Consider the following 26,765-nt stretch of genomic DNA (forward strand, 5'->3'; position numbering starts at 1 on the left):
GTTATTTTTTTATTAAAATCAAAACCAAACCAAACCTAAAAAATATCGGTTTTTTGGTTCGGTTTTTGGTTTGGTTCGATTTTTCGGATTTTTATGAGCACCCAAAGGCCAAAGCCTCTACATTTCCCAACTTTGATGGATAAAACAACATTTTTTATGGTAAAGGCTTACTTGCACTTGTAAAGTTTTCGGAAAATTTCACTTGTATAAATGTCGAACTTCAGGACACAGTCATGAAGTTTTATTTGAAATTGTATGATCAATTTGAACTACTATATTGTATGTTTTAGTTATTGGTTTTTTAGTTACTTTGCAACGGCTGGTTATATTTGAATTAGCACTCCTAAGAGTGACTATTATATCATTTTTACTTTATTCTATTCGATATAATTATTATTTAAATAGTCAAATAAAATTCTTTCATGATGTTTTTTAAATAGAATATTCAACCCGGATAATCTTAATAATTCATGAAATTCCCTTTCTCACACGTGACAAAATATCGAGGTCCCAAAGACACCAAAAACATAAAACCCGTGTTTGCAAAATTAATTATGCGAAAACTCAAACAAATGTACTTGTGTTTCTTTATTCCTTGATATTTAACACACTCAAAGTGAACCAAGGGTCTACCGGAAACAATTCCTCTATCTTTACAAGGTAGTCGTAAGATCTGCATACACACTACTCTTTCCAGACTCTTGTATAATTACACTGGACTTGGTGTTGTTGTACTTGTACCTAACACACCTAAAGTCTTCTTGAGTTAATTTCACAGAAGAAATACACACTGCCCTTCCTAGAATAATTGTAAAAACAGCACGGTATAGCCAGTTTTCGGACTGGTCATTCAAAAATAGCCAGCGTTTACCAAGTCAATGAAAAATAGCCACTATTTTGCTGCAACAGAGACCGGTCCAGCATAATACACTAGAGTTCGGTGCACCTGTGTATGAACTCCAGCATATTATGCTGGACCGGTATACTAAACTGGCTCCAGTATAATATACTGGAGACTGGAGCACCGGTGCTCCAAACTCCAGTATATTATGCTGGACCGGTATACTTGCTAGAACTCCAGTATATTATGCTGGAGTTCTAGTGTACTTATGGTGGAACTCCATTATATTATGCTGGAGTTCCAGCATACTTATCCTGGAACTCCAGTATAATATGTTGGAGTTCAAGTATACTTATGCTGGAACTCCAGCATAATATACTAGCGTATTTTCCGGATTTTGAACAGTGTTTTCGCTCAGATTTATCTTTACATGAAAAGTAGCTAAATTTCGATTACTTTTGAAATTGGGCTATTTTTGAACGACCAGTTGTAAATCTGGCTATTTTTGAATTTCTCCAGAATAATTTCTTTATTTACTCGTTTCAGAATAATTATTATTGGCAGTTTGATAGGATCTTGTGATTTTCAGGACTTAACCCAGAAAATGTAAAAACATACTAGGTGACATGACATCCCCATTGAATGACAAGAAGTTGCACATAGAATCACAAACACACTTTTCCATCTCTTCAACTCAACAAAAATTAACTTCATACTCCAACAAAAAAGAAACAAATATCTGTCTATACATTCAACTATTCAACTACTACTATCATCTCTCAGTTTTTTCTTGTTCATTCCACTAATAAGCAAATTATGAAATAGGAAATGAAAACAAAATGTTGGACAAAAGAATTTCTACAAGTAGTGAATCAACAACGGTGACCACGCAATCTCTAGAACGTTTAGATCCTTCGATTTCAATCATGAACTGGCAATAGTGATGCTGCTGCTCTTTTCAATGCTTCACTGGCTTTCACCAAATCGGATTCTGTATGAGCTGCCGAGACAAATAATCTAATTCCAACTGGCAGCTTACATTTATCAAGAGTTGATCTCTTTGAAGTCGCAATAAAGACAGAATCTTCCTTCAACACCTACAGAGTATAAGATGTTGCACGAAAACAAACTTGTGAGGTAACTCTAGATGATGATGAGTTCAGAATTAGAAAATAACTTACATGATCCGCTATATCTTCAAGCACTTGTAGATCACCCTTTGAAGAACCAGTGGACTTCTTTAATGTAAGGAATATAATAGGGGAGAGCGGATCACTGACTAAGTCTAAGCCTTTTATATCTGATAAACCTGCAGTTGTACCAAAAAAAAAAAAGTGTTTCTTCAGACTCACTTAATGGGGATAAGGGAGAAGGAAAAGGTAATCGGTATGGGACAAAGACCTTTAGTCAGGGTAGCAATATTTTGCCTCAGTTTGACAAGAAGTTCAGGTTTTTCTTCCACGATATCAATAGCCTTAATCGCAGCACTTGCTAAGTAAGGAGGCAGTGAAGCAGAGAAGACATAACCAGAACTACTGAGGCGCTGCCAATGTAATCAAAATAAACCATCAACAAAAGATGGCTGGAAAAAATAAAGAGATACAAGTTCGAGAAATGAAAATCATGAAAATAGAATTATCGGTGGATAGAGTACACCTCAGTACCTGGTGATCAATGACTCTAGCATTCCCAGTGCAAAAGCCACCTTCTGTGGCCAATGCATGTCCCATTGCCGCAGTTATTATATCTATCTTGTCAACCTGCAATTGGATGATTCCATAAGAGGATGTACACATAGATGCTAAGTTAATTAACCAAATAATATGATGAACATACCGGAACTTTACAGTGTTCAGTTAGACCTCTACCAGAACTGCCAAGCACACCAATGGAATTGCTCTCATCCAGCAACACACGGAATCGATATTTTTCCTTCAGCTTGATGATTTCATCTAATGGAGCTACTTTGCCAGAATTCTGCAAATTACAGTCATATATGAAATCTGGCATTACAGGGTACAATATCCTTAGTAGAGAAGTTCGCTGAGTACAGGAAAAAAAAAAGAGAGAAGTGCCAAACGAATAAATAGGCAGCCACTAAAATATGAAGCAACAAGTTGGTTATCCCCATAAAGAAAATGTTCTGTCGATGATAAGGAGGACTTCAGGATCACAATGTGCAACCCCCAAACTGTCGTACTTGACGAATCACTTCCTTGCAAAACCTTGAAAATGATTTAGAACACCTTAACCCTCACAAGTTCTCCAACTAATTTGAAGAAACTTCCGAACACTATAATTGGACTAGGTATATTCTGCATCCTCTTCGGGCCAGTTTGAGCGAGGGTCATTATTGAATATGCCTAGAGCTATCCTTCCCCATTTCTTTACTAATAACTTCCCCTTCAACTACCACTATGCCACCCAAACAAAAGAAAATCAGAGTTACTCTTTCATATCAGTATTTTCCGTTAACATAAACAGTTGATACCTGATACACAGCTTCAACAACAATATAGCGCCGCAGCTTCTTAGCTTGTTTGTTTTCTTGGGTTACTTTCTCCAAAGTATATCGTAAGGACTCCATATTGTTATGCTTAAAATATATGATGGTACTTCTAGAGAGCTGAAGGCCATTTTGGATTCCCCAGTGGACACCTTCATCCCTAGAGGAGCAAAGAAAGATCGCAGAACAATGTCAATAATAGTGAGATTTGACGACAGGTGGAAATTGTTGGGTTATTTATTATGAGAATCAGGACTATACTAGCAAAGGAGACACTAAAATCTACAGATACATAGCACGGCAAGTGCATAAGTAAAGAGCTTTACAAGCTAAAATCAATTTTGTAGCTGAACAGTAAATAGACTCAACGAATCAATTATGTTTCTAAGTAATTGATTATGTGAATTCATGAGAAAGCACTTTTTACAAAGTAAAAAGTTCTTAAAGAGAAGCAAGATGAGCTCATACATTTCGAATAAGTTCAGCTAAAAAAGAAACATTAGTCAAAGTAGAAGCTTTTGTCTCGACATATAAGCAAAAAGTTACTTTGGCTCTCTCTATTCATATCACAGCTACGCTGCATGTAAAGGCAAAGAATCAAAAGGTTACATAATTTTCCTGTCTGAAGGTTAACAGCTTAATTTCTAGGTTATGGCACATAATATCCAGAAAATTCCCTGGCAACCAGTATCATGAGTTATATCTACTTACCAGATGCTGAGGGAATAAAGGAAGGATGAGTAAGAACAAGACATTCAATAACGGAAAAGGGTAGAGGGGCGGGCACATCATCCACTGAGTTTTGAACCATACGCCACTAGCCTCGGGGATTAGAAGAGTAGGATTAGAGAGTCTACAACTGGTGGGCAGTTGGTGGCACAGATAGTACAACCTCTATTATTATGGGAAGAGGACTGAAGAAATAGAACAGGATGTCCCCAAAAGCTCCTAGTTAGGCAGTGTAACCTAGTTTGATTGCATAGAGGTTTATCAACATGCATACACAACTGATATCCTCTTCGACAGTAGAAATTGTAGTATGGTATCTGACGCACACTAAAATGCTTAAGTATAGAGACAGATGGATGTCTAAGATGTATTGGAGTAAAGTTCTTTTTCACTTTACCCCAACTTCTCCAATTTCAGTCATTCTCATCACATGTAGCAGTGTGAAAGCTATCTATTATTCAGTCTCCCTGGTTCGCGAGATCCATTATTGATAACATGGCACAATAGAAAACCAAAACTTATTTTTTATCGATATTCATGGCAGAACATGAGAAAATATTTACCGATCAACTAGGTCTCAATCCCAAATATCCATCCCGCTGTACACTAGCCCATTTCATTCTAACACCAAAAAGGGTTCTATAAAAATAGAATCTCTAAATCTCATATTTATTCTAAGGTAGCATACAAGTCTTTAACCAACCAAGACTCCTGACAAATATTGAACATAATTTAAGAGTCACAACAACAACTAAAACTTAATACCAAGTAGTTGATATTACCAATATGAATTTGTTACTTTCATCCTGTCCTCTTCCTATCTAATTGCTCCCAAAAGATTGTAGGTACTTGAAACAATTTTCCTCCATGTGATTTTAGTCATAACTCGTCCTTTTTAGCACCTTCAATCATTATATTATCACACATATCGATCAGAGCATTAAGCCTGGATATGGCTACCTAAGTTGCTCGGACACGCGAGACGGGTGCTGATCTAGAGGTTGGATCCTCGAGATGTAAATTCTAAGATTTGGGGATACGAATCCAAATATCTCTAAATTATGAGAAATTTTGTGGAATACTTATGTATAGCTTGTAAAGTGGGAATTTCTTCTTTACTCTCAAGTTGTAGATAAGTAAAGGATTAATTTCCTAGATAAAGTATATTTTCTTCACATATACCCTTGTTTTGGTTTTGATTTCAAGAATCAAATTGTATTTCGTCTAGAACTTTCCGTCCGTCGTGGTCAAAGTACCCAAAATTGTTTGACCAAATCCGGTACGGATCTCATACCCACACCCATACTAGTGTCGTGTCGACACAGGTGCAACACCTAAACTGCCGTGTCGGAGCAACTTAGACATCTCAAGTGATTTTTTCTCTTATCTCTTGTGTGTGCTACTTACATTCTCTGTCAAGTATTGTCATTTCTAATTTTATCTAATCCTATATGACTGCACATCCATCTTAACATTCACGCGAACGACACTCATCTTGTGAATATATTGGCCTACACGGCCAAAGAGATGGGAATAATTGGCCTACAAGGTCATTGTCCTCTTCGATAGAAGATTTCCGGTCTCACAATTCTATCACATAACAGTCCCGCAACACCCTCCATTTCAACCATCTTATTTTAATACTAAGTGTTAGATCTTCATCTATCATTCCATTCTCTAGGGCGGCTGAACCTAGATATCTTAATTATCTGCATTAGGGCACCACAATACCATCGAATCTCAGTTCACCTTAATTCATCTTATGAGTCTTAAAACCTATGTTGCTCGGACTCTCCGAAAAATGTGGCCGGATACGTGTTGGATCCTCCAAAAGTAGTGCATTTTCTAAGGATCCGACACGGGTGCGGCTACATTTTGGAGGGTCCGCGCAACATAGCTTAAAACCTTATTCTCTAGCCTGAAAATAAGACGAAAATTGCCTGTACCATAAAGCCTCATCCTATATACTATAACACAATCATAGATAGAGTAACAACTACATGCTCAAAAAGGAGAACCCTGATCTTGTATGCATAGCCCACAGGTATTCCTTTGGTTCTTGCAGTAGTTCAGCAAAATCAATGCAATCTCAACATCTTCATTTATGATCACACTAAAACGTTCAATAACTAAAGAATGTAAATACTTACGCAATAACAACATCTCCCTTTTTGCAAAATGCTGGAATTGCACTGAACATCGTAGAAAGTCCATAAGAGTAGAGTATGGAATCTGGAGTTCCCAGAAATTTTGCTATTCTAGCCTCACAATCGAGGTGGACATCTGCATCAGTTGTAGAATATTCAGATTGATTTTTAATGAGAATGAAGAAGGAGAAGAGTGCAACGAAACTGTAGAATAGTAAGCAGATACAAATGATCAAATTATACCAATTGTGCCATAGAATCCCCGGGGACCACAAGAACCTACACCATACTTTTCCAGAGCTGTAGTACAAGTCTCCTGTCATTCAACATTAGGCGTGAATGTTCTCTTCTACTAAAGAACTAAAAGAATTCCCTGCTAAATAAATAATGAAGAAAACCTTACGAGTAATTCTTTGCTTCCTAATAATCCAAGGTAATTTGCCGAAGTGAAGTTCACTACATCTTTCCCATTAACTATAGTATGAGGCCCTGCAGCACTGGACAAACACAAGGTATAAGAAGCAATACATCAATCTAGTCATTCCTAAAAGTTTGATACTTTAGCATCTGAATCATGAAATTGAACAATAGGCAGCAGAACAAAAGCTCTTCTAACAATAAATGTGGTTTCAATGCAGCTTGGTAACAATACTTATCAGCTCATAGCCAAGAAGTTGTTTATAACTTGTAGCATATTTGAGCCATCGTACTAAGTCAATTCTAGAAAAAACCTCCAAAAAGTAGTCATACTTTTGGCATTTTGGTGTAACATGCTAATGTGTATGATATTGATACAATGTTGGAGTTCCTTAGCTCCCTATATTGTAGAGGCAGCTAATCTTTTGCAATGCACATTCAGCATCATCTAAATGCTGTTTCATGAATAAATAACCTTTACTTTTCAAAAATAGCAAGCAAGAGCACAACGCAACAGTTTCAATGGCTTTTATCCTTTAGATAGCCATCTAATAAGCATTCAATACAAGAATAAGATTACTAAACTGGTTCTGTAACTGTAATCTACTTTAAAATGCTGGGGAGAGCGCTGCAGAACAGAAAAAATATCATTATAAAAAATGCAAAACCTTCTTTTTTTTCTTTTCCTTATCAAAAGAAGAAAAGAAAAGAGAATGCAAAACCTTTATAGAGTTGCCTTTTCTGTCGTATAGATCTAGGAGAAATTTCTTACTCTCCAAAGTATACAGTTGAACAAAAGCAAGAGTAAAAATGCAATTTCTTTTATAAGGCTGAACAAAATACAACTATCAGAGTGTCTAAAAGAAGGAAAAGAGAAACAGATTTTCCACCTTTCCAGAACCGGAGGTTCATGTTTCATCTCATCAGCGATGGAAGGGATAAGTGGTTCTGGGGCCCATTCTTCACACAACTCATCAATTTCCTGAAAATAGTAAAGGCATTCGTCACCTGGATTGAAGTTTGCACGACTTCTTTTCTTTCTTTCTTCTTCTTCTTCTTCTTCTTCTTTTTTCTTTTTTTTTTTTTGTTGCTTTTATTAGGGATAAGAGGAGGGAGCTGGGGACCGGGGGCACTGCATGATTCTCCTGACTCCCGTTTTGATGAATATGGAATAAATTTTTAAAGGACTTTTTACGTGAAGCACAAAAAACAGGAAAAAGATGGTTAAATAGAATTGGAAGGACTCCTTATTTTGATTGGTAAATTAAACGGGCTCATTATGCATATCTTGAGCATAGATGCTTCTGAAGAATGCGTATTCCTGTCTTGAGCCTAAATGCTAAGTGATATACAACTGCAAAACTTATACCAGCAATACGCATTGAAGCTACTATAGACAGCTAGACATAAGGTAACTATCTTTGAACAACGATGAAGACATAATATTCACAGAGCCATTGACTTTTGAAAATCCAGATCTCTGACAAACCTTCTTTGTCAATGGTCTTTTAGGTGGTTTGTAACTCTTTTGAGACATTAGGAAGACGATAACCACCAGGAGAAGACCTTCCACAAATAGATGTCCTACAGGAAAAACAGCAAAGCATTATCCAATGCACAACAATCTAAAAACAAAGAGGTGATTACTATCCATAGAATGAAGAGACTACCTCCAATGTTGACCTCAAATATCACAGCTCTTGCGAATGGAACCTCAAAGACAGATGTCACCCAATCAGATGCAGCTCTCACCACATTTGCAAGTACTGACACTGCTGAATCCATTATTTAAACCTGGAAAATACAGACGATGATGAAAAACTTACCCAAACAAAAAAAATTGATTTTTGGACGGTTAATTACCACATTCCATCCATTTTGTAATGCTCAAGAGATGTGAATTAGAACCAAAAGAACAAGTTACTGATGAGGTTGGCCAGAAGAAAGAGATGCTCTTCAGAGAGGATCTTAAGTAGTATAGCACCAACAATATATAGCACAAATGATAATGACGATTTTAACTTATACAAAATCAAGTGTTCACGGTTCTAAATTCTAATGATATACAGTTGAGGTAACTTCTCACTCTCCACCAGCAATTTTGCTCTGAGAGACTTTACACTGATGTCAACTTGAGTATTTCATGAAATTAGAATCCAGCGAACATGTCATATCAAAGATGACCATGCAAATGGTAATTTTACAAGAGGACTATACTTTATCATTCAAATATTGAAGTACTCAAAATATCTTAATTTCTGTTCTTTCAACAAGGTATATGACTTCTCTTAATCCATGGAATTCATTTTCTCATACATCTGTGCAAAACAAGGAAACAGTAGAATAAAGCATTACCAGACCAACCAGGTTGGACCACTGCCCATTCACTAAATAAGCTGATAATCTAACGTGCCCATGTAACATAGAAGCAAATTCATTCCACACAAATTGACAGGCAATAATCCTCCAGTCATTTTTAAATTCTGCTCATGGATAAAAAAGAAAGCATTAAAACTAAAGGAACTTGAGAATCCACATATTTGACAAGAATGCATTACATAAAAGTAAATCACATAAAGTAAGCTAAGAACAGAAAAAACTTAAGCTTCAACAGAAAAATAAAAACAAATTTGCAAGTAATGCTGATTGAATGATCCCTTTCACAGTCAGTAGACTCTCTAATTCATCTATGTAACTCATTAATGATTATGCACTATGCAGATCCTTCAATGTACATTTGATCACTTAAAAAAAGATGGATAAACCTGAGATCTAAGTTAGAATTAAAGGGAAACAAAGCTTCTTTTTCTGCTTAAGTTGAGAAAAAAGACATAGAAAACAAACACATGAAGGAATTCCTCAGAAGATCAAAATTAAATCTTAGTACCTATTATTTCAAGAACTCACTATCATTTATAAATTGAACTCAAATTCTAACCTGGGTGTCCAATTCTTCACTCTCTTCCTATATTTACATTACCAATAGAACTCTAAAAGAAAAAGAAAGACTAAAGCTTTGAAGAATTTCAGTTTTGTAAAAATCCTCACCTAAGAAGCTGACAGATGAGATCCTGCAATATTGAAAATCTCTCAAAACAGATCCTTATAAAATGGAATTGAAAATTTCTGAAATCAATGAAACATTAAAACCCAGTATTAAGGAAACAAGCAGGCGGCTTTATTAGTTGAAGAATGAAAGAACCGGGAAATGTGGGACAGAAATCCTATGGGAGAAGCGAGAAAGCTTGAGGGAAACGACGGTCAAACTTTTTTGACACGTCAAAGGTGGCAATTTGCCAATTTGAGCATGTCGTTATGTCAACATACGAGTTTGGTGATTTCTATTGTTACGCTGACAGAGATAACTTATTTTATGGGTATTTTTGTCTTTAAATATTTAAATTTCAATTGCTAATATATACTTTTTCTGTTCCAATTTGTATGTCGGTATTTGATTCGAAGCTTAAAAAGTAATGACTTTTAAAATTTATGATCTATCGTAATTCATAAGTAAAAAATTTAAAGGTAAATCGTTTTTTGGTAACCGTTGTTAAATTACCATTAACTCCAAAAATTGTTACAAATAAAGAGCACCTCCCTCCTGAATAAAAAATTAGGCCTCCAACAAAATAAGAAATAACTACATTGTACTTGTTATAAATAGAATTCTATTTATGGTGAATGTCCATATTTAGAGAGATTCTACGGTTTATTACTTGGTGGCTAAGTCAACCTTTCCCTATAGATAGAGGGTTCTATTCCATTGTAATTCATCCCAAATCAATAAGAATTCTTGATGTTATAAACGTCAATACCACACAAGAGGGGGGGGGGGGGTGATTTGTGTGGTACCTAATTTTCGCGTTAGAAGAACCTGGTTCTTCTAAGTGTTCTAACTACAGCAGTTTGCGGAATAATAAATACTGAAAGTAAAGTGCACAAAGATTTTTACGTGGAAAACACCTGGCTCAAAAGGTGAAAAAACCACGACCTACTACTCAGTAGGATTTTCCCAAACTCCACTAAAATCACTGAGCCAAAAACTGCATTTACAAAACTCTTTGTAAACCTAAGGATTAACTTTAGTCCCAGTGTAGCACACAACCTCAACTGTTGCGACACTTTCAAGTTAACTCTAACTTGAATACTCAGAGTACCTAATACAATTGCTTCTAAGAAAGCTGAAAGGTACAATATGAAAACCTACTACAATTGAACTAGACTTAGAATAAACACAATGATGAAACTGGTTCTTCTATCTTAGTTCATGTAGCTTCAGACGTGCACACTTGTATCTCGCATATGTTGCTTGCAAATCAGACTTGATCTTTTTGCTCTCAAATATGCTTAACTTCTGCTTATGTGCATTACCTGTAAAAGAGAACAACTTGGTTATTTAATGGATTAGCAGTTAGAGTTTGATCGAGACTCCAATGCTTATCCGTAGTCGATTTGAGTCCTTAACCAATACAAACTCCCATCCTTATCCTAGCTTAGGATTGTGTTCTCTTATCATAAGGAGACTGTCCTTCTTAGAACTCAATGCAACTTTTTCGATTCCATTCAGAAGATATTTGCTGCGTAATCTTCAATACATATCTTCCTCACGTGCCTTCCATGTGCAATGGTTATGACTAACTGTGTCTCTCAAGATGGACCAGGTCCTTCCCTGAGTTTATTTGTCAATCTTCAAAATTTCAACTGAACTTGGGCCAATAAATTCCCCATTTTTGATGATGACAAACTCTGTGCTTTTAGTGATCAGAGAACCTGTGAAACTTAGCTGAAATATCAACACTTAGAAAATTTTAGAGAATTTTCAACTTATCATAAAGGCCAGATTTAAGTTAGGTCATAAACATCACTTGTTCAGATAATGAATTTAAGCACAATATCTTCCCCCTTTTGGCATCATCGAAAAGTTGCATAAATAATGTGATCTTAGTAACCTAATTAGTACTCATGGCCACTGGGGCAACTGCAAGTGAACACATGCTTTAGTTAATCAGAAATCAACTCAACAAAAATACCTATTAAGATCAGAATTAACAAAAAGCAAGAAAAGCTGCATTCATTGATTAGCAAGGTGTTTCTACAATGCAGTCCACAAGAAGAAAAACAAAATTACCAAACCATGAGCAAAAGAAAATAAACATCTAAAATCCCAAACTGGGTCACTGAGGGGGTCTAGACTGGTGCATACTAGGACAGGATATCTAAGGCTTAGAAGAGCTGGAGGGTTGGGTTTGTAGCAGATTGAGCATTTGTTGAAGCATGCCTTCATTTTTCTCCTTCTCCTTAGCAAGTTCAGCTCTCAACCCATTCCTTTCTCCCTCCAATTCAGCAACTCTGGCCTGAAGCCTTGCTATCTCAGCGTCTTTTGCCCCAACCTCCTAAACTAAGGCTCTGACCTTACTATTCACAGGAGTTTTTGCTGAAGAACCAGGTTCAACTGGAGCTGTACTGAGCATATAATCACAAGCTTGAAGGGTTTTGCTGCCAAAATGCTCTTTGCTCGAAGCCATTTCCCACTTTTTCAGGGGAACATTCAATCTTTCAAGTACAGTTGTCAAGATAAATCCATAGGGAATGGCATGAGCTTTTGAGCCATTGAGTACCCTTTCAAGCAGCTTTACAATAAAGGCAGGCCAATTGATCTGCTTCCCTTCATTCAGGCATTGCATAAGAACCAGATCCATATAATTTGCTGTATGCCTTCTTTCCTGTCTGGGTAGAAGGCATTTGTTGACAAATTCCAAAAGCACTTTGTGGTCTGGCCTCATTTCACTTTTCTGAACTGCCCTGGCCTCAGGTACCTCTTCATCTGTTGTGGTGTCACAAAAGTTCCTTGTGATCTGAAGATCAGTAGGCAACCCATCCAGGCAAGGCCACCTCTGCCTTGTATAATCATCATATCCCTCACAAGGGATGTCTAGAATCTTGCCCAGCTTTGCAGCATTGAACCTTACTTTGACACCTTTCACTGTGCTAGTCACCAGCCCATTCTTCACTGCCCATTTGCCATAAACTCTACAAGTTCATTCCTGGCCAATTTTCCATCCATATGAAGAACCATGTCCTTCCAGCCCTGTGCTTCTAGTGCAGTCAGAAGCCTTATCATACCTGGCTCCTCCAGGTCCTTGAGTAGTCTCCCTTTCAGAACAAATCGATTTTCCTCCCTTTCAATTACATCAGAAAAAAACATAGCAAGATTTTACCTCTCTTTGAGTTTCTTGAGTTTTGGCCTGTTCAGAAGACCCAGGTTCATCTCCTTCACCGGTGGAGATGTAATCATCAGATTCAGAGCTAGAGTTGGTCTCAGCTGCTGGGCCTGCTTTCTTTTGACTGGACTGAAGTTTTTCATTCAAAGTTTTTCTCAAAGAACCTGTAGCTACAGTTTTTCTTGCTAGCATTTTGTGGCGATGGAATCTAGGTTTTGGGTTTTCGACTGGTGGTGTGGAAGATGAGGTGTTGGGTGAAACAGGTGGTGGAGTGCCAGGATTGTCTTGGGGATTTGTCATGGTGAGGAATTTCTGAAAACCCTAAGAGAATTTTGGTGGTGTGAAGAGCTTTGGAGAGTTTCAGAGACGAGAGAGAATTATCAGGGGTTTTGTGAGGAATTGATGATTATTGAGTGGTTTGGGTTTTTTTTTTAAAGAGGGTAATTATTACTCAGAAACTGCAGCCTTTTCAGTAGTCACATAGAGGTCTAATCAATTTAGAGTTCTGGTCTCCGTAGAGATTAATTTGAATTACTAGAATTTAGGAGAAGGTGCCGTTATATTTAGACTTCTAGTTTCAATGAAAATGGTTCAATTGACCCAACGGATAGAATTGTTAGGACGTTTGGTATATCTAGGACTCTTGCTCATGATTGATAATTAAATTTTTCTAATTGTGCAAAGAATAGAAACATACCTGAACTTTCTCATGAGCATAATTTGATGAACCAGGTTCTTCAAGTGAAACTTCTCTTGATTATGCCTCAAATGTCAAAATAGAAAATTTGAGAGATTAGTGAATTGCATAGACACATGTCACAAGAGTATACTATTTACAGTATGAGACTGAGTAGAGATTAGTCTAATATTCACAAAAATTAAGAACTCCTAGCCAAAAAAATTTTTTTCTTTGTGCTTTCTGAACTGGACTTTTTAGGTGATCTTAATCATCCCTAACTCCAACCTGTTCCTTTCAAAATTTTCTCTACTCAGTGCCTTAGTGAAGATGTCAGCTATTTGTTTATCAGTAGCACAAAATTCTATGGAGATTAGCCCTTTTTCATAGTTGTCTCTTAAGAAGTGGTGTCTAACATCTATGTGCTTAGTCCTTTTGTGATGAACCGGGTTCTTTGTCATACTTATAGCACTAGTGTTATCACAGAATATTGGTATGCATCCCACTTCTATACCAAAGTCTACTAATTGTTGCTTGATCCACAGTAGTTGAGCACAACAAGAAGCAGCAACCACATACTCAGCTTCAGCAGTAGATAGGGCTACTGAATTCTGTTTCTTGGTGGCCCATGATACAAGACATGAACCAAGAAAGTGAGCCATACCTGAAGTGCTTTTTCTATCCACTAGGAAACCTGCATAGTCAGCATCAGCATAACCTACTAGATCAAAATTACTACCTTTAGGATACCATAGGCATAATTCAGTGGTCCCTTTCAGGTATCTCAGTATCCTTTTGACAGCAGTCAAGTGAGACTCTTTTGGATTAGCCTGAAAACGTGCACAGAGTCCTACACTAAAAATAATGTCAGGTCTGCTGGCAGTAAGATACAAGAGTGAACCAATCATACCCCTATACAACTTTTGATCAACTGATGAACCAGGTTCATCAGCATCTAATTTAGTGGCAGTTGCAATAGGTGTATCTATTTCTTTAGAGTCCTCCATTTTCATTGGTTGCCTTCTCAATTCATAGGCAGTGAGATTTCCAATCAGTTCATCCAACTTTAAAGTAGCAATGTTCTTGGATTCCTGAATGACAGTGATTTTGCTTTCCCAGGAGATTGGCAGAACTCTAGTTAGAATCTTCTCCACCCTGTCTTCTTCCAGGATAATCCTTCCAAGAGACTCAAGTTCATTTGTCAGTGTAGTGAACCTGGTATACATTTCTTGGATACGTTCTCCATCCTTCATAGTAAAAACTTCTCTATATTGAGTAANTTGTTCTCCAGGTTGGGCGCCTGATTGCCAAAAACATGAACTGATTCTAAGATTGCTACTTCCCCTTGTTCTCCAGGTAGGTGCCTGATTTCCAAAAACTTGAATTGTCTTCCCTTGTTCTCCAGGTGGGCGCCTGATTACCAAAAACTCGAACTGTGTTCCCTTGTTCTCCAGGTGGGCGCCTGATTGCCAAAACTTGAACTAATTCTAAGATTGCTGCTTCCCCTTGTTCTCCAGGTGGGTGCCTGATTTCCAACCCGAATTGTCCTCTTCTTGAAACTGTTTTTCTTTGAATTGTCTTCCCTTGTTTATCCAGGTGGGTGCCTGATTGATTGGGTCTGAACTGCTTTCCATTCTTGAAACTCGTGTTATTTTCCCTTGTTCTCCAGGTGGGTGCCTGATTTCAACAAAACAGACAAAATAAAGAAAATTTTCTGCCCCGGTTTGGTGGTTGGGCACATCTGTGAGTGTTAACTGAATCATGTTACAAAATATCACTAAGAATTTAAAAGCTTGATCCCATTATCCAGGAGGGTCCTGAAAATCAAAAATCAAGTCTTACCTTAAGAGTTACAATTTCACGGCTGAATTATACTACCCTACAACAGAACTTATGCTACATCTTGTTATCTAATGGAAATCTTAAAACTAGGTCCCATTATTTCAGGAGGGTCCTGAAAACTCCTAATTGAATCCTATCTTAAACATGCAAACTTTGAAACTAACTTATATTCCTTTGGGGTACATTTATGCTAGATTATGCTACTCATGATTGTTTTGAATTTTAAACTAGGTTCCATTTTCCAGGAGGGTCCTGAAAACTCCTAATTGGATTCTATCTCAAACATGCAAACTTTTAAGCCAACTTATATTCCTTTAGGGTACATTTACGCTAGATTATGCTACTCATGATTGTTTTGAATTTTAAACTAGGTCCCATTTTTCAGGAGGGTCCTGAAAACTCCTAATTGGATTCTATCTCAAACATGCAAACTTTTAAGCCAACTTATATTCCTTTGGTGTACATTTACGCTAGATTATGCTACTCATGATTGTTTTGAATTTTAAACTAGGTCCCATTTTCTAGGAGGGTCCTGAAAATTTACGGTCAAACCTGTTTGGTGCCTGCCTTTCCTTACGGAGGGTTTCTCCGAAACAAATGAAATTTTCTTGCCCTGTTTCAATCAAGAAAAATCTTGTTAGTTTAAAAATATGGTCGTTGGTTTGTGGCCTTGACTTTGAGGGCGATTGCTCCTTCACTTCCCATGATCACTCTGATTTCCACTCGAAGACCTTGCTTGTTTATTGACTAACCACTTTCTCTGCCACCCTTATCACGGAAAATACCTCTGATCCGTTCAAACCCAATACCATTCAACTATTGCATTGTGCTCTTGCATGGATATGTACTGAACCTTTGTGTTTCTCATGAATCTCAAAGCACGACAATTGCCACCCACTTATTGCGCATGTTGTTCTTTCTTGACTTAAACCACTGGCTCTGGCCTTGAGGTCTATTGTTCCTTCACTTGCCATGATAACTTTGATTTCTACTCGAAGACCCTGCTTGTCACTGGTCAACCACCTTTTGTCAATCTTATCACAGAAAATACCTCTTCTCCGTTCAAACCCAATGTCCAATATCTGTTGCATTGCTCATAAACCAACATTTACCAAACCTTTGTGTTTCACATGAATCTCAAAGCATGTCAAATGCCACCCACGCGGTGCATATGCTGTTCCTTCTTGACTTAAACCACTGGCCCTGGCCTTGAGGTCTATTGCTCCATCGCTAGCCATGATAACTTCGATTTCTTCTTGGAAGATCTGGCTTGTCACCGATTTACCACCCTTTTTGTCAATCTTATCACAGAAAATACCTTTGATCCGTTCACCCTAGACCTCCTTCTGTTGCATTGTCCATGAATTGATATATACCAAGCCTTTGTATTTCACACGAATACCAAGGCATGTTGATTGTTACCAGCTCAGTGCGCTTGTTGTTCTTTCCGGATTTATGACACTTTGATGTGCTAACCAGATCCCGTTTTGTATAGCAAATTTTGAAGTCATTTCTCACTTGTTCTGACCAAACATACTCAGGAAGAGGAAGTAAACAAGACAAAAGGAACAGAGTACATGACAATGGAAAGAGATGATTCCTAACAAGAAAACTACAAAGTAGAAACCTAGTGGATGTGGATACCAACTCTAATGACCATGACATGCACCTGCGGCCTATTCTGTTAAGCAAATCTGATGTTCAGCTCTTGTCGTACCTTTTCGCTGTGAAACTGGGCTTCAATGCTCCGCTTATCCAATCTGATTCACAATCCTTATTCGACTTGTAGCGCCCGAAGGGTTTTCACCATCAAGCCTCTCTTATTTTGGTCTTTCTCTCAACTCACCGCCGCCTTATGATGCCCATGAAGGTTTTCACCAATAAGACTCTCTCATTTGTCCATCTCTCAACTCACTGTCGCCTTACAGTGCCCGTGAGGGTTTTCACCAATAAGACTCTCTCATTTTCCCTTTTTCCTGCTTGAACCAGAGTGTTGCCCCTCATATGAATCACCTATACTTGCTCGACTTGGCATTTCTCGAAGACTGATCGGAAGGTCTTTCTTTGGACCGTAATGTGGGCTTTTGGATAGGGTTAGAAAGAGAGGGTATCAAAAGGCTCAAAACAATTCAAATGGGTTCAAAACTACAACTTTCGGAATCAGATTTCCTATAACAACCACAACTTCTGCCCCAATTTCTTTGCTAGGGGACCTTTGGATTTTTACTTTGATCGGACCGAACCGTGAGGCTGCCTACGTAGGTCGAACGTAGTTCATGTCATAGAAATTACTTTGTTGTTGTGATTTCTTTTTCTTTTTCTTCCTCTTTCTCTTCTTGTTGTTTTGTTGTTTTTTCCTCTCTTTTTTTCTTTTCCTTTTCCTTCTCTTTTCTCTTTTTTTTTCTTTTTCTTCTTCTTTTTTTTTCTTTTCTCTTTTCCTTTACTTATCTTTCACGCTTGTGCTTCTGATCTTTGCTACTGATTCCAAAAGAGGAGTATTAAAGGAAATAAATAAGGCTCAAAGGGGGTAACAAAGGATAAAGTGTTTGGATAGCAGAACAAAATGCCTTCATCATACCAATCTTCAAAATATGCCAAGTACAAACAAATACAATTTAACCAAAGAAGATCATACATAATATCTCTTGACCGCATCGAAATTGATGGCCATTTCTACACACTTGCCTTCTATATCTATTAAATACAAAGCGCCATTTGACAACACTCTAGTCACGCTGAACGACCCCTGCCAGTTTGAAACGAACTTGCCTTTGGCCTCAGCCTGATGTGGAAGGATACGTCTCAACACTTGCTATGTTCGGTACACTTAGTCTTAAATTTCCTAATTCTAGATTGTCTATTATTTCCTTAAACTACACCAACTGCTCTTGTAACATGAGTAATTGACGATAGGCTATAATTACGTATTTTCTGACCCACTTCAAACTTCCGTGGACGCACCTTCTTATTATATGCTCTTGCCATTCTCTGTTGATACAACTAGCCATGACACACTGCTGCCATTCTTTTCTCATCGATCAAACTCAATTGTTCCAGGCGGGTTTTGACCCACTCATCATCATCGATTTCAGCCTCCGCAATAATTCGAAGGGATGGGATTTCCACTTCTGCGGGTATCACTGCTTCGGTGCCATACACTAGCAAATAAGGAGTCGCCCCTACTGAAGTACGAACAGTAGTGCGATAACCCAGCAATGCAAAAGGCAGCTCTTCATGCCATTGTCTAGAACCCTCCACCATTTTCTGAAGTATCTTCTTTATATTCTTGTTGGCCGCCTCAACTGCTCCGTTTGCCTTGGGGCGATAAGGGGTGGAATTGCGGTGTGTAATCTTGAATTGCTGACATACCTCTTTCATCATATGACTATTGAGATTAGCCCCATTGTCAGTAATGATCACCTTTGATATCCCAAACCGACAAATGATATTTGAGTGCACAAAATCGACCACCGCTTTCTTGGTTATAGACTTGAACGTATTAGCCTCTACCCACTTGGTGAAATAGTCGATGGCCAGCAGAATGAACCTGTGCCCATTTGATGCTGCTGGCTCAATTGGCCAATGACATCCATGCCCCACGCGACAAAAGGCCATGGTGCAGACATTGCATGCAATTCCGATGGTGGAGAGTGAATCAAATCTCCATGCACTTGGCATTGATGACACCTGTGCACGAAACTGATACATCTCGCTCCATAGTGAGCCAATAATAACCTGCTCGGAGAATCTTCTTTGCCAAAACGTACCCGCTCATATGCGGTCCACAGACTCCAGAATGTACCTCGGTCATGATAGTTGTGGCCTGTCCGGCATCTATGCATCTCAACAATCCAAGATCCGGAGTCCTTTTGTATAAAACCCCTCCGCTGAAGAAAAATCTGCTCGCCAACCGCCGAATTGCTCTCTTTTGATCACCTGTGGCTTGTACCTGATACACCCCCATCCTGATATATTGCTTGATATCGTGAAACCAAGGCTCACCAATAAGTTGTTCTTCTACCACATTACAGTAAGCATGCTGATCATGGACCTGAATATGCAACGGGTCAACATAGGACTTATCCGGATGATGTAACATTGACGCCAAGGTAGCCAAAGCATCAGCAACCTCATTATGGATCCTTGGAATATGCCTGAACTCTACTGACCGAAACCATTGACAAAGATCATGCAAACATTGCCGGTACGGTATGAGTTTCAAATCTCGTGTTTCCCATTCCCCTTGAATCTGGTGTACCAGAAGGTCCGAGTCTCCGAAGACCAAGACTTCCTGGACACCCATGTCTGCAGCCAACCTCAAACCTAAAATGCATGCCTCGTACTCAGCCATGTTGTTAGTACAATAGAAACGAAGCTGAGTCGTAACAGGGTAGTGATGCCCCGTTTCAGAAATAAGTACAACCCCTATCCCAACGCCTTTCATGTTAGCAGCTCCATCAAAGAAAAGTTTCCAACCTGGATCTTCAACTTGTTCCAACTCATCAATGTGCAGTACCTCTTCATCAGGGAAGTAAGTCTTCAAAGGCCCATATTCTTCGTCCACTGGATTCTCAGCCAAATGGTCGGCCAATGCCTGGGCTTTCATCGCACTACGGGTCACGTAGACGATGTCAAATTCTGTGAGAAAGATCTGCCACTTTGCGAGCCTCCCTGTAGGCATAGGCTTCTGGAAGATATACTTTAGCGGATCCAACCGAGAGATGAGGTAAGTAGTGTAAGATGACAAATAGTGCTTCAACTTCTGTGCTACCCAAGTTAGGGCGCAACATGTCCTTTCCAGGTGAGTGTACTTAACCTCGTAAGATGTGAACTTCTTGCTGAGATAATAGATGGCCTGCTCCTTCCTGCCGGTGATGTCATGCTGACCCAACACACAACCAAACAAATTGTCCAAAACCGTCAGATACAGAATCAAAGGTCTCCCTGGTTCTGGTGGCACCAACACGGGTGGGTTTGACAAGTACCCCTTTATTTTATCAAATGCTTCTTGACACTCATCTGTCCATTTGACCGCAACATCTTTCTTCAGCAGTTTGAAGATAGGCTCACAAGTTGTCGTAAGCTGAGCAATAAACCTGCTGATGTAGTTCAACCTCTCTAATAGACTCATCACCTAAGTCTTGTTCCTTGGGGGTGGCAGTTCTTGGATGGCCTTGATCTTTGACGGGTCCAACTCAATACCTCGACGGCTGACTATGAATCCCAACAATTTCCCAGATGGCACACCGAAAGCGCATTTTGCAGGATTGAGCTTAAGATTGTACCTGCGAAGCCTTTGGAAGAACTTTCTCAAATCTCTGACATGGTCAGACTGCTTTCTAGACTTTATGATCACATCATCCACATAGACCTCGATCTCTCTGTGTATCATGTCGTGGAATATGGTCGTCATTGCCCTCATGTAAGTTGCCCCAACATTTTTCAAACCAAAAGGCATGACCCTGTAGTAGTATGTTCCCTATGGCGTGATGAATGCCGTCTTTTCCGCATCTTCCTCGTCCATTAGGATCTGATGATAGCCCGCGTAGCAATCCACAAAAGACCCAATCTCATGCTTGGCACAATTATCAATCAAAATGTGGATATTTGGCAGTGGGAAGTTGTCCTTTGGACTTGCCTTGTTGAGATCACGGTAATCAACTCACACTCTGGTCTTACCATCCTTCTTTGGCACAGGCACAACATTGGCTAACCAAGTGGGATATCGCGTGACTCGAATAACCTTTGCCTCAAACTGCTTGGTGACCTCTTCTTTAATCTTTACACTCATATCAGTTTTGAACTTCCTTAACTTCTGTTTGACGGGAGGAAATGCCGGGTCTGTGGGTAATTTGTGAACCACCAAGTCCGTGCTTAGACCTGGCATATCGTCATATGACCATGCGAAGATATCTTTGTACTCAAACAACGCTTTGATTATCTCCTCCCTCATTTGTGGTTCAAGATGGACACTTATCTTAGTTTCTCTGATATTATCTATGTCCCCTAAATTGATTGCTTCTGTATCACTCAGGTTAGGATTGGGTTTTTCTTCAAAATGGCTTAATTCTTTACTAATCTCTTTAAGGGCCTCATCCTCATCATATTCTGATTCATCATCACACTCTACTTCTTGAATTATTATTTCAGACTTAGATTGGCTTTTAAGACTGGGCCGAAGATTCCTCATGCATGTCATGTCATTGAAACTAGCATAAAAAGAACTATACAAGGAAGAAAAGAAAAACAAAAATAAAACTAAGAGGAGTGATGAAAACGGGAAATTGCATTTCATTAAAATTGAAAGATAACAAGGTTTATACATCCAAACGGACGGAACATAGAATCTGAATTACAACCCTGGAATAATCCAGATAAACTGAAAGAAAATCAAAGCAAACTACCAAAACTCCTTTCTGGTGGGGAGAGGAGTAGCTTCCCAATTGTTAATCTTTGCACTGGGCCCCACAAATTGCACATCAGCCTTGCTCGAACCCTCTCCAGCTTCCACCATATTCACACCGTCGAACAACTTTTCAAACCTTTCAATCACCTCTTTATCAGGGCCAACCACAGAACTAGGAACTATTGTTACTGGGCGCTTCCTGGCGCCGGGCTTGACAAACCACCGGGAGAGACGTGGGATGGGCTTTGGGAGGACCCATGCCCTCTGTTTCAACTTACTGGCTCATTTCACGTCTGCGGCTGTAGGCTTGAATCCCAAACCAAATGTATCCAAGTTTTTGGGGAGAGACACCGGCTGTACGACACCTTGCAGAGACGCACCCAAACCTTTGCCAGGTACAAAACCATTCTTCAACATTTCGAAGGCTACCATGACTGATGCGGTGGTTACTTTCGGAATTGGAACACATTTCCCTTCTGGGATTTTCTCGACTGGCACTGTGTCAAAAACCTGATAGACCCACGGCCCCTTGTCATCCTCAACCTCAATGAACGGTACAATGGCATCGCTGTGGCCGCGCAAACTATCCTCGCCGTGCACAACGATTTCCTGTCTATCCCATTCAAACTTGACCATCTGATGTAGAGTGGATGGGACTGCTTTGGCAGCATGAATCCAAGGTCGACCCAGCAGCAGATTATAGGAAACAGCTACATCTAGCACTTGGAATTCCATAGTAAATTCAACTGGCCCTATTGTCAGCTCCAGCACTATATCACCGACTGAATCTTTCCCTCCACCGTCGAACCCCCAAACGCAAATACTGTTCTTGTGAATTCTTTCATCATCCACTTTCAACTTGTCCAGAGTGGAGAGAGGGAAAATGTTCGCGCTGGAACCATTGTCAACCAATACCCGGGTAACCACGGAATCTTCGCATTTCACCGTAAGATAAAGGGCTCTATTGTGCTCAGTACCCTCCACGGGCAATTCATCATCAGAAAAAGTGACTTTGTTTACCTCAAAAATCTTGTTAGCTATCTTTTCCAAATGGTTTACTGAGATTTTGTCCGGAACATGGGCCTCGTTCAGGATCTTCATCAAGGCCCGGCGATGCTCGTCTGAATGGATTAACAATGACAACAGTGAAATCTGAGCAGGCGTCTTCCTCAACTGCTCCACAATAGAATAGTCTTGCACTTTCATCTTTCTCAAAAACTCCTCTGCTTCTTCTTTAGTCACAGCTTTCTTCACTAGCACTGGGTTATCTTTAGAGGTTTTAGCTTTTCTTAACTCCTCGAGGGCAAAGCATCTCCCCGAGCGAGTCAATCCATGGGTCTCATATACTTCTTCTTTAAATTCTTTTCCTTTGTAAGTCACTGTCACCCGTTCATAATTCCACGGGATGGCCTTGCTGTTGACTATCGGTAGCTGGGTTACGGGTCTGATAATGACAGGATCTGTGCGAGCACCTTCCACAATTACAACAGGCTTGTTTGCCACCCCTGGCACCACCACTTTTGCTTTTTCCTATTTCACTGCAACATCATTTGAACACTCCTTCTTGGTCACCACAGATGGTTCACTATTTGCCCCTTTCAACTTGAGCTCTGACATTTTTCTTGTCAATTTTTCAACCGGCTTTACTTCACTGGATCGGATCATCATCACGGTCTGCGAAGGCTTTTTGGGCCCTCCTTCTTTATGCACTATCTTGATCATATTTGTCTCCTGATGGGTCGGCAACGGGTTCTGGTTGATGTTGGGCGCCTCCGGAGCTTGGACTTCAATCCGATGTGTATCAATGAGCTCCTGGATAGCATTTTTCAAATGCCAGCATTTCTCCGTGTCATGACCCGGAGCACCAGAACAATATTCGCAGCTTACAGAATAATCCAGATTTCTCGAGGGAGGATTTGGCAACTTTTCCTCAATCGGCCTTAACATATCCAATTGTCAAAACCTGTGGAACAAACTAGTATAGGATTCTCCCAATGGAGTGAATGTTTTCTTCTTTTGTAACCTCTCATTCTTAAATGTTTGATTGGACCGGAAAGCTGGTCTGGGAGGGTTTTGGTAGGCTCTTGGGGGTGGATAGGCATTTTGTGGAGCTGGGTTGGCTGGCGCACGCCATTGTGCGTGGGCCAGAGGTTGGCTGTATGTTTGGGCATGGTGGACAGAAAAATGGGGGTCTGGTGGTGGGTAGTAGTGTTGGGGTGAATTGTACGGGTTATGGGGGTATGTTAGATTGTGGGGACGAGGCTGACGATAGTGGTAAGGTGAACCCCTGCGCCCGGACCAAGCTCCTGACTCGACTGTTGCGACATCCTCTTTCTTTTTCTTTCCAATTACTCCCCCAGTTCCACTTTGAATGGCCTGGGTGGTTGCCTTGATTGCCGAATAGCTCATGATTTTGTTTGTCTTGAGCCCTTCTTCTACCATACCGCCCATCTTCACCACTTCATTGAAGGACTTGCCTACAGCCGATACCAGATGACCAAAATAAGTAGGCTCTAAAGCCTGCAGGAAATAATCCACCATTTCACTTTCTTTCATCGGAGGGTCAACCCTCGCTGCTTGCTCTCTCCAACGGAACCCATACTCCCTGAAACTTTCATTGTGCTTTTTCTCAAGTTTCGTCAAAGACAGACGATCCGGAATAATCTCGAGATTGTACAAGAAGTGACAAGCAAATGCCTGGGCTAGATCATCCCATGTGTACCATCTTCCGTGATCCTGCCGAATATACCATTCCAGCGCCGAACCACTCAGACTCTGGCTGAAATATGCCATTAGCAACTCGTCTTTCCCGCCAGCTCCCCTCATTTTGCTGCAAAACCCTCTCAAGTGTGCCACTGGATCACCGTGCCCATCATACAGATCAAACTTGGGCATTTTGAACCCTGCCGGCAATTGCACATCTGGAAACAGACATAGATCTTTGTAATCCACACTTACTTGACCTCCCAACCCCCGCATGTCTCTGATTGACTGTTCCAGGCTTTTAACCTTCCTGAACATCTCCTCCTGCTCGGGATTTTTAGATGGTTTCTCAGTTTCCACAGGGAGATCAAAACGAGAAGTGTAGGAATAGGGTTCTGGAGTTTTGAAAGTGGGCTCCGGGGGGTAATATTGGTTATCATGGGCTTGGAACAAGGGCTCGCTGGAGGATCTATGGAGTGTAGCGGGTGGGGGTGCCACAAAGACAGGAGTGGCTGGTGGAGGAGGGTATGGAACTGGTTTAGGTGGTGGAGCTGGTGGTGTCTGGGAAGTTGTGCTCTGGTAGTGTTGGTAAATGGGAAAGCTCGGGGACGAATCGGTGGCAGGATGATCCTGAGACTGAGCCAATGGCGGGATGAAGGCAGGGTTGGCGGGGTAAGCTGGTGGTGGTTGCCCTTTTGCCCAGGCCTGGTACATTTCGGCCATTTGCTATTTCAGCTTATACATCTCTTCTTTCATCGCATTAACATCCAACTCTTCCACCTCTCTCGAAGGATCGATGACACTCGCATCAAGTTCCTGGTTGGCCATGATCAATTTGTTTATGGAACGGGTGTTGTATGGGTGAGTTGCCAGAATGCCACACAATCTAACCACCTGCCTGTTACTTGATGACAACAACAAACTTGTTAGCGATCAGGGTTTAACAAATAGGCAACTGCACATTTTGGGGAATGAATGCACCTAAACAGTTAACCGTTTCTATTATGCATTTGATCGGTTGCTTGCGTCATCACGGCTTTTCCTTATTTTCATTTGCCACTTCTCTTCCTTTCTTTTTCACTTATACCTTTCTCTGCTTGATTTCTCTTTGTTTTTATTCTCTCATTTCTCTCTCTTGTTTTGCAATTGTTTCCTCCCCACAGTTTTTTAGTTTTTCTCTCTTTTCTTTTCTCTTTTGCTTTTCTTTGTTTTTCCTCTCTTTTTCTTTTCTTTTCTCTTTTTTTCTTTTCTATCTTTCGGTTATGGTCGAATCCTATGGATATTGCCTACGTATCATGACCCCGCATGAATTAGACCGAGCGTAGTTCTGGGGGGATAAGTGTAAAAATAATAAAACATTTTTTGGGATTTTCAAATTTTCATAAAAAGCAAATGCTTTGATTACAACGACTCAAAAACTAACAGACTCACAAAGAAACTAACAGACTCTGATGAAAAGACGAAAATACAGACTCGAAAAACAAACAAACATACTCCAACAGAAAGAAAATACAAACTCGAAAACAAACTGACAGACTCCAACAGAAAGAAAATACAGACTCAAGTAAAAATCATGAATACATTAATGCCTCAAATGCTCCTGGGGCCCATGGGACATCATTCGGTCTCGCCACGGGCCTATATGCGAGATCCCCCTGCAACCGCTCCAAATCACTCATTATTTGGCGGACGAACGTCATCACTGTAGCGAAAAAAGTGGTACGAGTCATGTCCTTGCATGCTTGGCATTTCCTGACAATGTAGTCAGCAATGGATCTGATCCTCTCTCGGATTCTACCCTTTTCCTGAAGCAAACGCCCGACCTGCTGATTCCGGGCTTCCAACGCCTAAGTGTCGTGATGGTTTTGGCTTTGCAACTGTTGTATTTCTTCCTCCATCTGAGCCATCAAATCATAACAATGTTCCCTATCAGCTTTAAAGTCCTTGGCCTGCTTGGCTGCCTCATTCTCAAGGGTAGTTACTTTTCTTTTCAGATTGGTGATTGTCCCTTCATAATTCCTTTTCATTTGTTGCACAAACCGTGCCCTCCCTTCTGCATTTTTTGCTAATTGAGCCCGGACTTTCGCTAGATTGACCTCAAACTTTTCTAGGTCATCTTGATACTCAAGGGCTTTCTTTCTCAGATCGTTTATAAGCCTTTCATCCGCTCGGCTTCTTTACGGGTTTCTAGCAGCTATTCTCATTTTCTGGATTTGTGCTTTGAGGGCCTCATTTTCCTGAGTTAGCTTTTTCTTTTCACCTTCATCTGCGGCCGCC

General features: G+C 39.9%; 1 protein-coding gene across 2 annotated transcripts; it reads right to left on the bottom strand.

Annotated features, from left to right (window-relative positions):
* On the bottom strand, positions 1,502–9,950 carry LOC109226587 (long chain base biosynthesis protein 1-like). Of its 2 annotated transcripts, XM_019391391.1 has the most exons (14): positions 9,689–9,950; positions 8,996–9,123; positions 8,311–8,434; positions 8,130–8,224; positions 7,531–7,622; positions 6,627–6,720; positions 6,467–6,539; positions 6,227–6,359; positions 3,333–3,507; positions 2,678–2,818; positions 2,506–2,601; positions 2,243–2,384; positions 2,023–2,150; positions 1,502–1,938 (listed from the first exon to the last, which is right to left on the bottom strand). In XM_019391391.1, the coding sequence occupies exons 3-14, from the start codon at positions 8,423–8,425 to the stop codon at positions 1,762–1,764; spliced, it is 1,461 nt and encodes a 486-aa protein (XP_019246936.1). In that variant the 5' UTR covers positions 8,426–8,434; positions 8,996–9,123; positions 9,689–9,950; the 3' UTR covers positions 1,502–1,761. The 2 variants fall into 2 exon arrangements, with proteins under 2 accessions (XP_019246936.1, XP_019246935.1); XM_019391390.1 differs by lacking the exon at positions 8,996–9,123 and having other exon boundaries at positions 9,689–9,949.

Source organism: Nicotiana attenuata, chromosome 6 (assembly GCF_001879085.1).
Source record: "Nicotiana attenuata strain UT chromosome 6, NIATTr2, whole genome shotgun sequence".
NCBI classification, from domain to species: domain Eukaryota; kingdom Viridiplantae; phylum Streptophyta; class Magnoliopsida; order Solanales; family Solanaceae; genus Nicotiana; species Nicotiana attenuata.

Coding starts and splice junctions, on each gene's coding strand:
- LOC109226587 (XM_019391391.1), bottom strand. CDS start 8,425: ATGGATTCAGCAGTGTCAGTACTTGCAAATGTGGTGAGAGCTGCATCT. Junction 6,360..6,466: donor GGGATTCTATGGCACAATTG/GTATAATTTGAT, acceptor CAACTGATGCAG/ATGTCCACCTCGATTGTGAG. Junction 3,508..6,226: donor AAGGGAGATGTTGTTATTGC/GTAAGTATTTAC, acceptor TTGCTCCTCTAG/GGATGAAGGTGTCCACTGGG.